Genomic DNA, 18,965 nt, shown 5'->3' with positions numbered 1-18,965 from the left:
CGATGGGCCACACGCCTCATCACCGTCTGTGGGCCACCCGGGCTTGCCGGATCTAGGCACTGTCGATGGTACACCCATGAAGTATACCCACAACAGCAACACTTAGCAGTGGCGCACCAAGTTCCATCATCCCCTTTACATAGCAATGGCGCACAATGTAGAGGTGCGCCACTGCTACATAAAATAGATGTGGCGCACCTCTACATGGTGCGCCATTGCTATGTATAAGGCTGGGTCAAACCCATGGTTAAACTTAGTGGTGGCGCACCACGGAAGAGGTGCGCCACTACTACATTTTTTTATAGTGGCCCACCACTTTCCGGTGCGCCACTACTAAGTAGTAGTGACGCACTGCCCTCCTGGTGCGCCACTAACACCCATCTTACGGCTAGGCCTTTTCCTAGTAGTGCCTATCTGCTGCCACTCGGATGAGCTCCTCCGTGTAGCTGCTCCACTCCGACGGCGTCTCCCTCCGTCCCCACCGATGCTCCTCTCTTCCACCTCCGATACCCCCCTCCGACGCCCTCCGCTGTGCTCCTCCGTCGTCGTGATCCTCTACACATAGCTTCCTGGAGTTCCTCCGTTGTCGTCCTTCGGTTGAATTTTGTAGGATTTAACAATCAAACGCTGCAAGCCTGCAACACTGATATACATATTTTGTCAAATTGCACAACACATATTCTATCAAATTGCATAGCACAGATCGTATACTCCATAGGCGTGTGAAATCAAGTGGAGCCAGAGTTCATCAGGACGGTGGAGGCGTTGTCTTCTTCTCTTCCACTAGCGTCCTCCGTGGCAGCCTCGGCCGTCGTCCCTTCCGGCGATGGCGGTTCCGCGCCTGCGGCAGCCGGCGCGGTTGTCGTCCCTTCCAGCCGCATGCACTTCTCTACCCTGCCGGACGGCGCGGCGTACCTCCCTGTCGCCGCAGCGGCGCATCGCCCCTTCCTCTCCTCTACGGGAGCATCGACGGGAGTGGCCAAGCTGCAGGGACCAACTCCCACGAAAACTTTTCCCCCGAGCTCGTTTCTGAACCTGCGCTTGGGATGGTTGTTGACCTGCACCTGTCCGTTGGATTTACTTGGACGGTTAATATTGAACTCGAGGCCGCCGTGCCTTGTGAACGGCAAGGCACTGGATCCCTGTACGCCATATGTAAAAATGCTACTAGCCTATGTCCAAAGGTCAGTTCATTCGATGGGTATACTCCTCTATGCCAAAATATAGTGTGTATTAGGTTCTCTAAAAGTCAAGGCATGCAGACTTTGACCAGGTTTATACAAAATATTGTTAGCATCTAGAACATCAAGTTAATACCACTAGAAACATCGTAAATATATTTTAATATGATATATATTCGATATTATATATAATTTTATCAATAAACTTCATTAAAGCTAGTGTACTTTGATTTTCATAGAAACCAAAACACACTATATTATGAGAAGAAAGGGTATAGTAGTATACTAGTAAAAAAAGCATTAAATTAATTAAAAAAGAAACTGTGAATTAGTTGGATGTCTATTAAGTGTACATTGAAGCCGAAGATGTGGACGGTTAACCGCGCCATATAAAACCGACTCCGACCGCTTTCGCCCTCCAAGCAGATAGGTGGACGCAGACACGTCACGCGCGCACGCACACACGCCAAGCTCGGTCTCTCCCTCCCGCACCACCACCACCACCACCGCGCACGGCGGCGTCCCACCACCGCCACCGCCACCTCCCCCCCGCGCGCGCGCGCAATGGCCGACGGGGACGCGCGGGGCCTGGAGGAGCAGGCGGCGGCGGCGGCCGAGGCGGCGCGGGAGCTGCGGGAGGCGGCGGCGGCCCTCGCCGTGCGCCGCGCCGCCGACGAGGACGCGCTGCGGCGCCGCGCGGTCGCGCTGGACGGGGACCTAAGGCGCCTCCAGGGCTCCGTCGCCGCCCTCGAGCCCGCCGTGCTCGACAAGGTCCGCGCCCCCCGTCCCTCTCTACATCGGCCTAATTCGAACTCGATCTCCCCGTTCCATCCTCCTCGCCCCGTAGCGCGGCGGCTCTCGGGCGTCGAACCCCGCGAGCTCTGATTAGCTCCCGCCCCAAAACCATGGGCGTGATTTTTCTTCTGGTTAGCCTGCGAGCCTGATTAGCTCCCGCCCCAAAACCATGGACGGCATCTGAAATCTGCGGCTCTGCGCAGTGATCCGGCTGGATTCGTCGCCAACTTGACATACATACCGAAATGGCCGGAATTAGTCAGTCCAACAGGGGCATGTATTTGAGACACGCTCATCGACTTGCTGGATGCTGGCAGAGGATTCAATCTCCATACAGTTTTGCTGTCTTCCTCGCGGTTTAATCTAGCCGACTACTAGGGGATCCTCTGAACCAGTTGTGGCCGTGCGCTCCAGGGCTAACAACAACGTTCCAGCACTTAAGCCCTACGATTCCTATGTTGAAATAAATTGCCTACATCTTTCCATCAGCTCGGGCTTTTGGAATAGTTGGTTAGTGCATGCAATTCAATATGGTATCAGAGCAGGAGGTCCTAGGATCAAATCCTGGCCAACGCAAGAATTAAAAAGAAATATTGCGGCTCCCCAAACATGCGTCACAATAGGCCAAAGGGCAAAGACGTAGGGTGAGTGTTGAAATAAATTGCCTACATCTTTCCATCAGCTCGGGCTTTTGGAATAGTTGGTTAGTGCATGCAATTCAATATCCTAAGCCCAGAATTGTTCATCTGAAGCTAGAGGATCGCTCCGTGTGCTGGTCAACCCCATGATCTTAGTTGCTTAAATAAGAGTCCCCATCCCCAGTTCAATATACTACTCGTACACTTCTTATCCGTGAGATTCCCCTTTTCTATGTTGTCCACTTCGCTGACACTGTTTGCATCTCATTGGCGTATGTGCAGGTGGAGGAAGACCTGGAGCGTGCCAAGCTAGCAATCTTAGACAGTGACGTGGCTGCGTTTCTCCCAAACAAGGGAAATGGTCTGCTACCTTTTGTTTCATCTGACCCCTTCTGTTTCGCCTCAAGTTTAATTGCCTCTTTATGAGTTATGATTGAAACTTACTATGTCTGCAACCTTTAGGGAAGTTCCTAAAGAAGTTCGTTGGGCCAGTGAATGTGCGGATTGCAAGGAAGGAAGATAAGCTCAAAGTGAAGGACGAGTACAACAATTACAGGGTAAACTTCAGATGGTCTTTCCTTTAGATATTGTATATGCAGATTTATTTATTTTTAAGTACGCTAGCGCTGACAGAATTAATAAAACGCATCTGCTTAAACTCTTGGCCACTTCTAGTGTGATGATTAAAGCAATCTAAACTTGTAATTATATATTGTTCTTGTTGGTGTGGCATACATTTTGGTCTGTGATAGGCATACAAGAAGTGATATAGCCTGTTGACCTGCCACTACTTACAAATATTTGACCTATATAGTAATTTTCAATATCAAATGCGGTGTATGTTCATGCTCACAGTCATACCAATACAATCTCTTGCCTGTTTTTCATGCTATACAGTTGATTAGTTTTTTTTTTGAAAAGATACAGTTGATTAGTTAATAAAGTATATACTGTCACTCATAAGGTTGTATTATTCGCTGGTAATTATGTTGCAAGGTTCTGTAACGTACCGGTCTATGTTTAATTCAGATGATATTTTGATACTAAAATATATTCGATGCTAGCTAGCATTAACAGTCTTCTAAAATTTAGTCCATGCCTGACAATCTTGATGGTTTAAACTTTTCTTTGGCAGGATAGGGCTGCCTATATGTTCCTGTTGTTTCCATCTATTCTCCTCTTATTGAGATGGTGGGTGTGGGATGGGTGCCTTCCAGCATTAGCAGTCCAGATGTACCAGGTATTTTGTTGAGTACTTTTGACATATTCTCATTATATTTCCTCTGCAGATTACTTCAGTGTTCGACAAAAATGACCTGAAGACCGTGCTTCCACTTTGCAGGCTTGGTTATTATTCCTCTACACAAGTTTTGCTTTGCGGGAGAATGTGTTGCTTGTAAATGGAAGTGATATTCGTCCTTGGTAAGGTTCCAAACTTTCATGGGTTAAGGAACTGTTGACTGCAGCATTCAGGCAGTTCGTTTTTTAGTCATATCCAGTCAACTATGATGAAATTTTACCAAATATCTTTTTTTCGCACTCAAAAGATCTGGAACCAAAACATCTACTCCCTCCATCTAAAAATAAGTGTCCTAACTTTTTCTTGGTACGGATGTATCTACAATTAATCTATATTTGTATCTAGACAAAACTAGACACTTATTTTTGGATGGAGGTAGTATTTGTTTTGTTGCAGCAAAGGCCATGTTTAGTTTGTTCTCTGAATTTTGCAATATGATTTTGTTTCTCCAAAGCATGCCCATCTAATATAATGCGCTGCTATAATTAAGGTGGATATATCATCACTATTTAGCAATGCTAATGGCTCTTGTTAGCCTTACATGGGAGATAAAGGGACAGCCTGATTGTTCAAGCAAGCAGGTATGTGATCTTTTTTTCGAAGAAGTTGGTATGTTTCTTTAACATCAGTCTCAAAATTTGAAGACTGAAAATATGCTCCGGCCTTTTTGCAGAAAGGGGTACAACTTTTCTTGCGTTGGGCAATCATGCAAGGAATTGCAATGCATCTACAGAATAGGTACCAGCGTCAAAGATTACGCACCCGAATTGCTCTAGGAAAGGTGAGGCCTTTTCTTGATTCAACAAAGATGTCGATACATGCTCTTTACTCATTTAATGTTAGAAATTTTCAACCTAAGTACCAAAAACAGCTATATCTTGTAAATTATAACTTATTATTAAATAAGAACCAGTATTTACTGCAGATGATGATGATGTAATCAAATTATCAAACTATGTATATGGAGATCTTTAGTTGGTGTGTATGATAAGTAACTCAACTTGCTTCATATTTAACTAGGGGTTTGAGACAACACTGGTCCTAATAAATAAATGTGAGTTGTGTCCTTCACTAAGATAAATCTTTATGACCTTCAGTCTTACGGGCAAATGCTCTTTTGTATAACTCAATGGACTGTTAAACCGATGTTACCCTCTATATACCTTTGTCACATTAACTTACCAGTAAGAATTTTTTATTTTTTATATTATTTTAATTTATTGTATTGCCATCGTCTACTTGCAGGCTAAAAGAATGGATGTTGTCGCTGGAGAAACAGCTGGTGTGGAAGGGCAGCTATTGCTGCTATATCCTGTTCTTTTTGTATTACAGGTACGTGTCAGGCGGTTCCAAAACATGTCAAGCTCTTAATTGTTACTAGTAATCTTAGGAAGTGCCTCCATAATTTTTCATTTAGGGTTTGAGTTCTTGTATAGTCACTGAAACCATGTTTATTTTTTGACCCCAAAAGTAACCTCGTTTTATTTATTAATTTAAGTTTGAGTTTCTTTGTATTGGATGTCATAATACGCATATTTATAAAACGAATGGGATGAAATCAAGGTCTTTGCCATGAACCAGGACCTTGGGAAACTAACTAGTACCAAGCCCATTTCTTGGTCGCTAAACTACAATTTCTCGGTGGTCATGTTGTTTGGCTTTTGATACTTTTAAGTACATGTTTCTATTCACATGTTTTTTTTTCCTTAATGTCCATTAGAGTAGGGAATACGAGCACTAAGATGGCTAGTTGGCCACTGTATCCTTTCTATGTTTGTGCTAATGCATTTCATCTTGGTTACTCTGTGTTTCCAGGGTTTTGAAGCATATGTTGGAGTATTGCTTCTTCAGACGGCTTGGCACGGGCTCACCTCTGAATGGCAGGTAAGTAATAATCAGTAGTTCTCACAGCTGGTAGTAGAAATTAGGTTTCAGTGTTTGGCTTTCTATTCAGTTCTCTACACAAAATGCCTTGCCTAGCTATTTGAGAATAGGTTTAAAAAAAACTAAGGTAGTGATGAAGCTGTAGTTCAAACTGTCCAAAATAAATGATACATCTTTTGAGACGCGTGAACTGTCCTGAACTGCCATTTACATCACGGTCGTTTTCCGCCTTCCAGGTTGCAGTTTGCGGGATCTTGCTGGTGGTGATGGCGGTTGGTAACTTTGTCAACACGGTGGAGACTCTGGTGCTAAAACTGAGGTTCAAAGCAAAGATGAAGAGGACAAAGCCCAGGCAGGACCCCGGCCAGGCCGGTCCAAACCGGCCACATCAAAACTGATCAAGCATCATACTCCAGAATGGCCACTCCATGCCTGGAGACAACAATGCTGACACCATCTCTACTGTAAATCCTTGAAACCATTTTTTGTGTGGTCTTGATTTTTTCTTGTTATTGGTAAAATTGGTCCTGTAACACTGAAGTCCATACTGTGTTCAGTGCACGACACGGCCGCTGTGACAATAATTGCATTTTCTTTGGATGGGAACTCACGTTGATGTATTGTATGAACTTCTGCTTGTTGAAAACTTTTGACGGAGGTGATGATTGGTGTGAGTATGCCCAGTAGCATCAGCCACAATTTATACCTACACTGTTTGATGCTCTCACTGGTTTGCTTTAGAAGTAATTACATCAGTAGCACCTGGACTCACTTAAACATTTCTTGGACTTCTAGAAAAATTATTTTGAGCTGCATGAGCATTTTTTTTTTGCCTCATGTCAAAATCTCTTATGTCGACACCATTGCCATCACCACCACCAACCCCAAGAAGATATCTAGTGTTATAGAGTAGATCAAGTTGTTATTGGCACCTCATCTTGTGAGCATGCACATAATGAAATTGGCACAAATCAAATCGCAAATATGCACATCAAAAGTTCTTGGTACGGGCCGACCTTCACAACGCACACCAAAGAATCTGTCCATTTTTGTATAGTTGTATGTTGCCTTTTATAAGGGTACTAGGACAAAACCCGTGCGTTGCTACGGCATCACGTTAAATCAAATATATACCTCTTCATACATATAAATCCATACCTCAGTCGATTCTGTATGACTTGAGAGTTCTTGAGTTAATGTGCACTCCACTTAAAAGTTGTTGGATCTATGTTACCCCGGAGCCAAAACACGACTTGTTTCGTTAAATTATCACTCACCCGGCACTACCCCGTCATCCAAGAAACCAAAGATACACCGATCTTTGAGGGAGATTACGGGCAACCCCATGATTCTGCTCTTAACTTTCTGCTTGTGTTAATCAATGCATGTCTCGATGGCTCGGATGATGATTTTCCTAGATGAAAAAGTCGTGGTCTAGCACATGTCGCCCACGGAGCCAATGTGATTTTCCAAAATCAAAAACTCGAGGTGCGTTTGTGAGCGTGAGCAGAACACATGCATCCACCGATGTCGCCGACCGTCCTCGTTTTGTAACAACTACTTACTAAAATATGAATTTGAATACAAATTTGAGCACAAGTTAATTCAATTTGTTAAATTTACATAGTTCAAATTTTTTCTAATCAAAAAATAAGTAGTAATGTTGATGTCCATTTTAATTCCACAACATCAAAAATAATGCATTTAAATTGAGCCAACGATACAGGGCAGCTAGCACCACGAGCTAGCTACTAATCTTTCTGTTGAGATATCGAGGGAGGCGCTCAGCCTAGAGATCGATGCAGTGCCGCCCTCCCTCTCTGGCACCCTCCTGTTGGAGATCGGGGCCTGGAACGGCGCACGACCGAGACGACGCACGGGAGGACGTCCGGGGCACCACCCTCCGCTCGCCGACCCTTCCATCCTTGCAATCTCCACCCCTCCCTCCCTCGCGGAACCTCGCTCCTCCCTCAAGGATGCCCCCTCCCCCGCGAAAAAGGCTGCCCCCTCCAATCGCCCTTGTTCCCCGTTGCGATGCAAAAAATCACGAGAAATAACTACACCACAGAAAGTGCATATGCAGAGATGGTAATCCGCCGCGCTAGTGCTAGCACGGCAGGTGCACGTTAACGCAGCGTCCCATTATAAACCGGCGCAGCCTACGCTTGTGGAAGTTGTGCGTGACGGGCACAAACAAACCGTTTAGAATGGTACACCCTCAGATTTAAAATAATTTACCAAAATAAATGTATTTGGTAGGCAATTATTTTTAAGGATCGTGCTACAAATCCTCCGGAGGATTATTCCCCCGTAACCTCCGACTCCATAAGTCGCCACGTGTACCATCACCCCATGTGTAGCTCCCTGGTCCCCGCACAAAAGTAAAACAAGAGAAAATCCTCCGCTGGTATCTCTCGTCGCGGTCTCGGCCTGAGCCTGACCTCCTCAGCTGTCGCCGGCGTCGGAGAAGTCGCCGACGGTGACGCCCCTTGCAGCAGTCGCCGGCGTCGGAGAAGTCGCCCGCGGCGGCGCGCCTTGCAGCGGTCACCGGCCTCGTAGCTCGGGCGGGGGGCCTTTGCAGCTCCGGGCGACACCCCTTGAAGCTTGTGCGGCGGCCCTTCGCAGTTCCCGTCACAGCCCTTTGCAGCTCCCGGCGACACCCCTTGCAGCTCCCGTCGCGGCCCTTTGCAGCACCGCCGGAAAAGCTTGCAGGTCCGGCCGCCAATGGCAGCAGAGCCGGCCAAGCGTGGAGCAGCGCCGCCCCTCCCATTGAAGCAGCTCCGGCAGCCCATGGCAGCAGCGTCAGCCGCCCATGGAAGCATCGCCGCCTGCCCAAGGGAGCAGGTCCGGCCGCCCATCGGAGCAGTGTCGACCGCCCATGGAAGCACCACGCCAGAACTATGGTAGCAGCACTGGCGTGCCATAGAAGCACCGCGCCATAACTATGGAAGCACAGCCACTCACCCCTCGTGGCAGCGTCGGCCGCCGGCGAGCTCGGTCGAGGTACGAACATAGCCGGTGAGCAGCGCCACCACCTGGCCCTAGCAGCAGCGCCCCACAACGCATGAAGCATCGTCGCATCCCGCTTGCAGCAGCCCCGCGCAGGCCAAAGCACCACCAACCGCCGCCGCCGAACCGGTCACGGCGGCGCCGCCTCTCCTTCGCAGCAACGATCCGCGCCGAACATCAGCGGCGGCGTGTCCACCTTGCAGCACCTGCAGGCTCCCAGAAATCGGTGATGCGCGGGCTCCTTGCAGGAAAAACGGCAGGGAGTAGCTCTTGCAGCGCAGGTGATGAGCCTCGTCGGAGAGAGTGGAGAGGGATTTGGGGCGGAGCGAGCGGAGCGGTGGAGACGGAAGAGATCGAGCGAGGAGAGGATAAGGTGAGATATTTTAGTACGGGAGCGGTGGGATGGTGGGGCCAAGTAAAAGAAAGACCGCACGATGGAGCCCATCCAACGACGTTCCACCCGGAGGCACAGCGCGACGCTACCTCCGACGGAAACGAATCATTATCCTATTTTTAAACCAGAGTAGTATTTAACTTTTGGAATACCATTTTCAGATTCATCGCACAGGAGGTGTGGTAGGCAATTATCTTTGTGACAGGAAGTATATAAAACCTTGTGTGGCCAGATTGGCGAGGGAGTCGTGCCGTCTTTGGCTTGGCTCCTGGATCCCTGCCTGGAATTAATCCCTCCGCCGACGCGCCTCCCCCTCCAGATCCCTAGCTCCCTGGAGATCCCTTCCTTCCTCACCCACCTCCCGGCGGGGCGAGTGATTCCCCCCTCGGCTCTCTTCTTCCCGCCAGCGCCACCAAGCTCCTTTGCACCTCGGTGATCGGCCGGGTCAATTTCTGAGCTTTTTCCCACGTTTCTCATCCTCTGCCTTCTTTATGCTGTTTCCTTTCCATCTCTCGCGCCATACTTCGCCTCAGATCTTTTTTTGTGAGATTCTCTAATCAGATCTTAGTAACGAGGCTTGTTATTTTCAGGGAATTTGACGTATATAAACCAGCCTTAAACTTTATAATAAAGCGAGGTGGGACTATTTAGCAGAAATATCATTGGTGCGTCAGCTAGAACGGAGCTTCACGAGGGGCTTTTGGTTTTGGGCCATATGCCTCACGAACGCAGCTAGGTGGCCCAGATCCTAGCGCGGCGGTAAACAGCTGAACCGAGAGAGACCAAATCTTGTAGGATCTGGAAAAATAAGATTGAACCGGTACCGTGGCAATTACGTGTATTATGCGATTTGGTGGGAGGGCAAAACCGTCCAGAAAAAAGCGTTGACGAAACTTTTTGGCAGAAACAAACGGACCGAACCACGGAAACGTTAGCTCCTTTATTATTAGGTATATAGGTATAGATATTTCCCCTATTTGTGTTTTTGATAATTAATGATAATCTTTATGGACTAATGTTGGCATTGAGTTTATACGAAGAAATATTTCATAGTTAATGTTTGTAGTCCATGTGTTGGATTCAAGTGTGGATCCATGAAGATAAAAGAGATGTCTTGAGTATTGGCATCAAGATCATCGATTTAAAGAGAAGAAACAAAGATGAAGTTCTTGTGTGGAACTCAATTTAGCTATGCCCTCTATTAAGCAATATATGATCAACATATTATGATAGAGTATAGGAAAATACAAGATTGATCAAGCCTAATGGCGAAGATCGGATCCAAGTTGCTCAACACATAACGTAGGGAAAATTAGATTCATACCATTAAAAGATCTCATGTTTAGAAAAATACCACTGAAATTTTGTGCATTAGAAAAATACCATTGAAAGCTACCTCCGTTATTGTTCTCTACCACTGCCGTGATGTTTACGTGATTTGGCCCTTCGTAGCGGCTGTTAGCCATCACTTTACCGCCACCGGTCACTGTTGCTCCGGCCATGGCGCGGCGCAGCAAGATACACCGGGGGGCGGCGGCCAGGTGCTGGTGCAGACGATCTCTGCGACGGGGCAGCACGGGCAAGATCCTCAAGGGGCGGCGTGGGCGAGCTCGGCCATGGTGCGGAGCGGGCGAGCTTGGCAAGGCCGGCGCAAGAGAGGTCCTCCAGGATGCGGCGGGGGCAAACACGGTGAGCTTCTGGCGCCGACGAGCTCCACGACAGGGCGGCACAGGCGAGCTCGGCCAAGGCCGGCACGGGAGTGGTCCTCCAGGCTGCGGCGGGGGCGACCACGGCGAGGTGCCGTCGCCGACGAGCTCCGCGATGGGGTGGCGCGGGCGAGCTCCTTGAGGGGCGGCGAGGGCGAGCTCGGCCAAGGCCGGCGCGGGCGACCACGGCGAGGTGCCGGCGCTGACGAGCTCCGCCATGGGATGGCGCGGGCGAACTCCTTGAGGGGCGGCGAGGGCGAGCTCGGCCATGGCGCGGCTGAGCAAACTCCGGCCAGGGGGGCCGCGGGTACGTACAGGAAGTTCTCTCCGACCATGGCATGTTCTGAGCATGCTCCGGTCAGGGGCGGCCGCAGGTACGTACAGGAAGTTCCCTCTGGCCATGGAGTGTGGTGAGCATGCTCCGGCCAGGGTCGGCCGGGGGTACGTACAGAAATTCCCTCCGGCTATGGTACATGTGTGCGTGGCTGCGTCCTGTTGTGTTCAGTAGAGTCTGATCGATTGGTCTACTTAACGTCGAGATTGACGGCAGTGGTAGAAAGCAGTAACGGATCTATCTTTGAGTGGTATATTTCTAAAGCACAAAATTTGAGTGGTATTTTTCTAAAGATGAGATCTTTTAATGGTATGGATCTAATTATTCTTGAAGTATAAAGAATGTACCACAAGGGATCGTGTTATCTTCTGTTTGGTAAGTCTTGCAAATTATTCTTTATGAACTAACCTATCATATATGTGGACCTGTTTTATCTATGTGGGTTAGGTATCGTTTCATGGGCATGCATAAAAACTAAGATCTCATATAGCCCATTAGAGGGTGCCATCAGGTGGTGAACGTCATCAAGGTTGAAAAGGGCAAGTTCAAGATAAACATCTCGAGAATATCACATGCTTGAAGCTTGTTGTCTATTTGGTGATAATGGACATGTGAAGATATGTCTTAACGAAGCTATCCCATAGTGGTGTATGAAAGAGCAAATTATGAGTCTTCACGAAGAAACAATGATCAAGTAAATCATTCGAAAGCATGAAGCATCATCATCAAGGTCAAGCGGGATAAACAAGGCAAAGCTATGGTATTGCTAAGTTTTCCTTTAACCGGTCTCAAGAAGGTTGTTGGGAAACCTAGCTATAGGATAGATAGCCGCACTATCAAGAGGGGCTTTCGGTTGGCTAACTTAATTACATCATCTTAGGGAGCTCAAACCTTTTTATACTTTGCATCCTCTTATTCTTGTTGCTTCTTGGTGTTTCTCTATATGGGGTTCTTAAGAGTTGCTAGCTTTTCAACAAACTCAAGTTCACCGAAAACGGAATTCCTATGGATCTTATGTTGCATTTTCGAGTTTGAATGTTTTTACCGGTTCATCGTGTAGAGAGGTTTCACTTCTAAATTCATGTAAAAACATCTTTTGATGATTTCTAATATTTTCAATTTTTGTCGGGTCTCTATTTATCGTTATCATTCCAACAAAATTGGTTTCATCTTAATCAGAGTTCGGGAACTCCATGAGAGTTTAGTTCTTTCCAGAAGAAATTGCAGTTTGGAGATTTCCCTGCAAAACCGGCAGCGCTGGACCCACCACCGGAATCATCGGTAGACTATCGGGCCCCACGTTGGTGCCCATTGAAATATGGTACTGATTACCCACTCGGTTGGTTTCGACTACCAGCCATGTGCGCCAGCCAGTCAGTCCGGCGGTTGAACTGGCCCTCTGGTCAGGGCGCCGATCGGTCCGGCATTGCCGACTTTCTGTCGGACTGACTCGCAAGAATCTCTCCAAATGGTTAGTTTTCTCCCTAGGACTATAAATAGCCCTTCTTTCTCCTTCAGGAGGTTAAGGTCAACCATTCTTTGAACTCTCTCTACTCCATTTTTAAACCTCGAAAGTTTGCTTCCTCTCCAGTCCCTCTTTTGATTCTTGCATCTTCTTGAGAGATTTGGAAGAGGAGAACTAGATCTGCAATATCCACCAATCAATTCCTTCTATAAGTGAACGAAAATCTTAGGATCTAGATCGGAACTCATTTGTTGATCTCCTTCTTTCTTCTTCCTCTCTAGTTCATCCCTAGCATTGGTTGCTTTGATAGGATTTGTGTGTGAAGGATTTGAACACCTTTGATGTTCTTTTGTCTGCATTCTTGCATAGTATTGAGCTCTCCATTAAGATTTATTCAAGTGAGAGACTATGAGCTTGTTACTCTTGGAGGGTGATCTTCTAGTTGACTTAGCGGTTGGTGCTCTGGTAACCTCTTTGTGGAAGATTGTGAAGATGCACGGGCTTCTCCTTCGTAGAGCTTGTGAAGTGGAGTTGGCTTGGAGAAGAAGGTGAGCATCCGTGGCGTTCGAGAGATCTTAGTGGTAGACCGCATATCTCCAACGTGACATACCTCACTTTGTTGTGATCTTACACGAGAATACATCTCTGTCTCCGCGTGACTCAGTTATCTCTATACCCGAGTTTATTTTCTTTGTGATAATCATCATGGTTGAAATACTTATATGTTACTTTACATTTGCTATATACCTTGTTCTATCTTGTTTAGCTTAACTTATTGGTGTACTTAGTTGAGCTAGCTTATTTAGGTATTGAGAATGTAAAATAAACATCAGTTTAATTTTTTTATTTATACAAGTCACATCCGTGATTGTTTTCAAAACGTACATTCACCCCTTTCAAGATGACCGTACCTCTCATTCGTTTTACACTTCTATTTTCATCTCTTCTTTTCATTGGTTCTTGATACTCCCTAAGATAGCAAGATTGTTTTAGTTACGATTGATCCATGAGAGAGAGAGAGAGACTAGATATACTAGAAAGGATGGAAAAGTCACAATGCTAGAAAATAGAGCCACTGGTTTGCACATGCTTGACCACTGGTTTGCACATGTTTGACTGAAAACCGACATTTTCTTTGCGGTGTGTAAAAACACAAAAAACATCTCGAGAAATAGCTTATTTCAGCACTGAGTTGTCATCGTTACATAGACTGACAAAAAGTCGATTATCGCCGAAATAGCTTTATAGGCATATGTAGGATGTGGATATATACTGTTTAGTAGACTTTCTTTGATATTTTCAAATATGTTGAAAAACGGCACGTCCCTCCACGGCTCCACCAACCACCTACAAATGTGTCACCGTCGCCACCAGATTCATCACCTGCAAAACCACCAAACCCACCTCCAAAGCAGCCATGAAGTCATGATTGATCGCTACATCTTCCTTCCGTGGTTGGTGGATCGCTAACCACTACTGCTTCCTGCACGATCACACCACCATTTTTTCCTTCCCGTAAAAAAAAAGAGAAAAAACAATATACTGTAGTCGCATATTCGTGTGAGCCTCAGTACTCCACCAAATCCTCTGAACTCTCCATAAAACCCTGCTCACCCTCACCATTTCCCATCGCCGCCTCCTCTCTCCCCATTCCCAGATCCATCCCACCAACCTTCTCCCAGCCGCCATGGCGCTCTCCGTGGAGAAGACCTCGTCGGGGCGCGAGTACAAGGTGAAGGACCTCTCGCAGGCCGACTTCGGCCGCCTGGAGCTCGACCTCGCCGAAGTCGAGATGCCGGGCCTCATGGCCTGCCGCGCCGAGTTCGGCCCCGCGCAGCCCTTCAAGGGCGCGCGCATCTCCGGATCCCTCCACATGACCATCCAGACCGCGGTCCTCATCGAGACGCTCACCGCGCTCGGCGCCGAGGTGCGCTGGTGCTCCTGCAACATCTTCTCCACGCAGGACCACGCCGCCGCCGCCATCGCGCGCGACTCGGCCGCCGTCTTCGCCTGGAAGGGCGAGACGCTCGAGGAGTACTGGTGGTGCACCGAGCGCTGCCTCGACTGGGGCGAGGGTGGGGGCCCCGACCTCATCGTCGACGACGGCGGCGACGCCACGCTGCTGATTCATGAGGGGGTCAAGGCCGAGGAGGAGTTCGAGAAGTCCGGCACCGTCCCCGACCCCAACTCCACCGACAACCCCGAGTTCAAGATCGTGCTTACCATCATCCGCGACGGCCTCAAAACCGACGTCAGGAGGTACCGCAAGATGAAGGAGAGGCTCGTCGGTGTGTCTGAGGAGACCACCACCGGCGTCAAGAGGCTCTACCAGATGCAGGAGTCCGGCGCGCTCCTCTTCCCCGCCATCAACGTCAACGACTCCGTCACCAAGAGCAAGGTATACCTACTACTTGTTTACCCCCCATTTTCAGTTCAGATCTGATGCACTGTTCTACTTGCTGTACATTATTAGATCTGCTTAGGTTAGGTGTGAATTTTTTTAGATCTGCTAGATGCAGTGTGTGTGCTGTCCCTGGAATTGGTTAGTTTTTAGATCTCGTATTATGATTCATAATTGATGGTTTCTAGTATTCGTACATCATACAGCAAGCACATGATTACCTCACCTGCCAGTCGGTGCTACTATTCAGATTCATTATTGATGCTCTATACTGTTTGCACATCGTACGTCAAGCACATTAAACTGTCCTTGTAAATGGTCAACACAATATACTGGATCTGAATAAAATACATCGTACATCAAGCACATTAAACTGTCCTTGTAAGGTCAAAACAATATACTGGATCTGAATAAAATACATCGTACATGCACCATTTTCAGTGGCCGACAGCGACCCATCTTTTTCGTTGACTAGTTTAGAGGAGACTTGCTGTTTATTCTTATGCATCAGCTCCAAATTAGCTGGAATATTGGACATTTTTGTCTTTGGGTTTCGTGTTTGTTACGCTGGTTATGTTTTGTTGTTAACTTAGTAACATATTAGTCACATGTTTCTTGGATCTGATGGCTGCTGAGGGTATAAATATAGATTATCGTGCCTACCCATTTTATTATTTGACTGCACTGATTTGACCATAATAAAGAGCTATGCCTTGAACTGAAGTATGATTTATTCTGAGTACTACTTGTTTAATGTGTATTGTTCTGTTATTATAAAAGGTTAACATTCCATTTCCTTGCTAACAAACAATCTATGTTTCTTCTGGACAGTTTGACAACCTTTACGGTTGCCGTCACTCCCTCCCCGACGGTCTCATGAGGGCCACCGATGTCATGATCGCCGGCAAGGTTGCCGTGGTCTGCGGTTACGGTGATGTGGGCAAGGGCTGCGCCGCTGCGCTCAAGCAGGCTGGTGCCCGTGTCATCGTGACAGAGATCGACCCCATCTGTGCCCTGCAGGCCCTGATGGAGGGCATCCAGATCCTCACCCTGGAGGATGTCGTCTCGGACGCTGACATCTTCGTGACCACCACGGGGAACAAGGACATCATCATGGTCGACCACATGAGGAAGATGAAGAACAACGCCATTGTCTGCAACATTGGCCACTTCGACAATGAGATCGACATGAACGGCCTCGAGACCTACCCTGGCGTCAAGCGCATCACCATCAAGCCCCAGACCGACCGCTGGGTATTCCCCGAGACCAAGACCGGCATCATTGTCCTTGCCGAGGGTCGCCTGATGAACCTTGGGTGCGCCACTGGCCACCCCAGCTTCGTCATGTCCTGCTCATTCACTAACCAGGTAAACATGAGTACCCTGTCACGTGCTGTGACTGAATACAGGCATGAGCTATGGTAGTTAACAATAGCTTCCAATGTTACAGGTCATTGCTCAGCTTGAGTTGTGGAACGAGAGGAAGTCTGGCAAGTACGAGAAGAAGGTGTACGTTCTCCCCAAGCACCTCGACGAGAAGGTCGCAGCCCTCCACCTGGGCAAGCTCGGCGCCAAGCTGACCAAGCTCACCAAGTCCCAGTCTGACTACATCAGCATCCCGATCGAGGGTCCTTACAAGCCCGCTGCCTACAGGTACTAGAGAGGGAGTGTGTCCAGCAGGAATGGCGGCTGGCTTGCTTGAGCAGCTGCAGCAGCAACGTCTCTGCCGCATCAATTTATCAACTACTGTATCTTTTTTGCATTATGTTACAAGATGTCGTTTAGGCGGAGGATTTGTTATGTTCCGAGTCTGGTGAGGGGGTGGAAAGGCAGGCGTTTGCTTTTGCTGAGGAATAATGGCAATTTTTAATGGTTTAAGGGAATGTGTTTGGTTGGTAAGACGGTCTCTTATGCATTGCATCTCTTACTATTTCTTAATTTTTAGTGCTAGTGTTTACATCTCCCTGTCACTGTGCCAAATACTACCGCCGTTCCAAATTAAGTGTCAACCTTGTATAGATATGGATATATGACATCTACACAAAGCTGCCACACTAAATTTAAGTGTCAACCTTGTCTAGATATGGATACATGACATCTACAGAAAGCAGCGATACTAAATTTGCAATGGAGGGGGAACATTACATTGCCATATTGGCTACTTGAACGAAGGTCCTTTTCCTTCCGTGCCTCTGTCCATTTTGAAAGACCACTGTCCTCATACACTACACAAATACTGATTCAGCCAACACTACACTAGTTGCTCGTGTTAGGTTATCACACCATTATATCAGATCAATGTTCTATAGTAGCATTTTTGTCCTTTGTCGGTCACTAGATCGAAATCCGTCTCACAGACATGGCTACAGAGTTTAATCATGGTGATTTTGTATCCTTCTTTGCCTACGAACGCACGGTTTGCGTGTTTTTTAGGGGAAAGAGAGCTCTTGCAGTAACACAGAACCATCGTTACAGACTTTACAATCATCGCAAACTACGGATCTCAAACAGTATGGTATGGAACATCAGCAACCGGCAGAGTCCTCTATGGTTGGGCTGCCAAGTTGCTCTTTCTTCTGATTTTCTCTAGTACGGAGTAGTATAATTGCGCAAAAGGATCTTGTTTTTGAAGAAGTTCAAACACACCTGAGCAGTCAGTCTCAGTAATAATTCAGCCTCGTGAAGCTCCATTAGAGTCATCCAGGTTTTGCCAGGCAGCGAGCAGGGCTTCTCCAGGATGGTTCTTTCCTATGCATCCGACTATTCCGACACTTGATCTGCGGAATGGGTTCAGTACAGAGGGCCTATTTCCCTTTCTCATCGGCACATTCAGAGACACCTGGGTGGAAGGTAGCTCTTGAAGAGGAGCGCCGCATGATTGGATCGAAGCACTGGCCTGGTGTGCACCATGTCATTGCGTAGATTGCCAGGCCCTCCACAAAGTCATGAGCACCTTGCATCTCCTATCTGCAGAAGCTGAACCAAGTAGAGCCTGTAAACAATCAGGTCTTCAGGTGGGAGTGTCCAGGATTTGCTAAGCTCCGCGCGGATAGCTTCAGATTTGGTGCGGCCGACAGTGGAATGGTGGGCATTGCCTCAAACGTTGCAGGTGTCATGAGCCTCTAGAGTACGGCGTCGATTGTTTCGTTTTGCTGCAAGGCAATCAGTAGCAACCCCACGTCCTTATTTTCCAGGGCTCCTTCGCAGACCAAACTGTCCTCCAAAATTTCGGGTCACCAAACTTCCCCCAGCTCGTGCTGCTCAAGAATTGGGAAAGAGAGCCGGGTTGTACGCACTTTTGACTTGACAGTGAAGCAATCGGGCTTTTCCCCTAGGGCCACGCTAAGCAGTCCTCTCCATCAGATCTTGGCAATTTGATAGTGTCATGTTCCATTCTCTTCTTTCTTGAACGCTCAGCTTATCTACCCATGGGCATTGTGATTGTACGCGTACCTGAGAAACTAGTACTCTAGTAGCTTATACTATGTGTGTTCATCACATATAACTGTGACACACACTTAACTGAAATATTACACTGTCATCATAATCCAACTAACAATGTAGGAATAGCAGTGGATTTATGTTATCTAGCTCATAGTAGCAACCATGTGCTTATTGAAGGTGTTTTTTTTTGGTCCTGGCGTATTTTCTCACTTACCATTTGTGCCTCCTAGCTGTGGGGAAGGCGAGTGCTAGGGAGAGGATGTGTGGTGACCCTGCATACCACTGCATGTTGTAGTATGCTAGTCGTTGATATAACATTCACGAAGTACCATTCCGCAAATATTACATCCCTCAGAGTAGTACAACAGAACATAGCAGGTCCATAACTCATTCATTTATTATTACAAACATAAT

The 18,965-nt window shown here is 47.4% G+C and overlaps 2 protein-coding genes across 2 annotated transcripts; both read left to right on the top strand.

The window, feature by feature from the left end:
• The first annotated feature begins 1,745 nt into the window (after positions 1 to 1,745).
• LOC124689440 (transmembrane protein 120 homolog) lies at positions 1,746 to 6,423 on the top strand. Its single transcript, XM_047222971.1, has 10 exons — positions 1,746 to 1,952; positions 2,897 to 2,975; positions 3,077 to 3,171; positions 3,750 to 3,854; positions 3,957 to 4,036; positions 4,405 to 4,495; positions 4,588 to 4,695; positions 5,160 to 5,246; positions 5,730 to 5,798; positions 6,035 to 6,423. The coding sequence occupies exons 1-10, from the start codon at positions 1,746 to 1,748 to the stop codon at positions 6,194 to 6,196; spliced, it is 1,083 nt and encodes a 360-aa protein (XP_047078927.1). The 3' UTR covers positions 6,197 to 6,423.
• Positions 6,424 to 14,332: 7,909 nt separating this feature from the next.
• On the top strand, positions 14,333 to 17,006 carry LOC124691506 (adenosylhomocysteinase-like). The gene is made up of 3 exons (XM_047224788.1): positions 14,333 to 15,104; positions 15,939 to 16,475; positions 16,558 to 17,006. The coding sequence occupies exons 1-3, from the start codon at positions 14,394 to 14,396 to the stop codon at positions 16,765 to 16,767; spliced, it is 1,458 nt and encodes a 485-aa protein (XP_047080744.1). The 5' UTR covers positions 14,333 to 14,393; the 3' UTR covers positions 16,768 to 17,006.
• Positions 17,007 to 18,965: the final 1,959 nt, after the last annotated feature.

The sequence above is a fragment of the Lolium rigidum genome, chromosome 2, assembly GCF_022539505.1.
Source record: "Lolium rigidum isolate FL_2022 chromosome 2, APGP_CSIRO_Lrig_0.1, whole genome shotgun sequence".
Classification (NCBI taxonomy): domain Eukaryota; kingdom Viridiplantae; phylum Streptophyta; class Magnoliopsida; order Poales; family Poaceae; genus Lolium; species Lolium rigidum.
The sequence above is the reverse complement of the archived record's forward strand: the minus strand, read 5'-3'. Positions and strand labels throughout refer to the sequence as shown.

What these genes read in the sequence shown, in the direction of transcription:
- LOC124689440 (XM_047222971.1), top strand. Translation starts at nt 1,746, where the DNA reads ATGGCCGACGGGGACGCGCGGGGCCTGGAGGAGCAGGCGGCGGCGGCG. An exon ending in AGCCCGCCGTGCTCGACAAG is followed by an intron (nt 1,953 to 2,896) that starts GTCCGCGCCCCC and finishes GCGTATGTGCAG; the next exon opens with GTGGAGGAAGACCTGGAGCG. An exon ending in GGAAGTGATATTCGTCCTTG is followed by an intron (nt 4,037 to 4,404) that starts GTAAGGTTCCAA and finishes GCTATAATTAAG; the next exon opens with GTGGATATATCATCACTATT.
- LOC124691506 (XM_047224788.1), top strand. Translation starts at nt 14,394, where the DNA reads ATGGCGCTCTCCGTGGAGAAGACCTCGTCGGGGCGCGAGTACAAGGTG. An exon ending in ACTCCGTCACCAAGAGCAAG is followed by an intron (nt 15,105 to 15,938) that starts GTATACCTACTA and finishes TCTTCTGGACAG; the next exon opens with TTTGACAACCTTTACGGTTG. An exon ending in CCTGCTCATTCACTAACCAG is followed by an intron (nt 16,476 to 16,557) that starts GTAAACATGAGT and finishes CCAATGTTACAG; the next exon opens with GTCATTGCTCAGCTTGAGTT.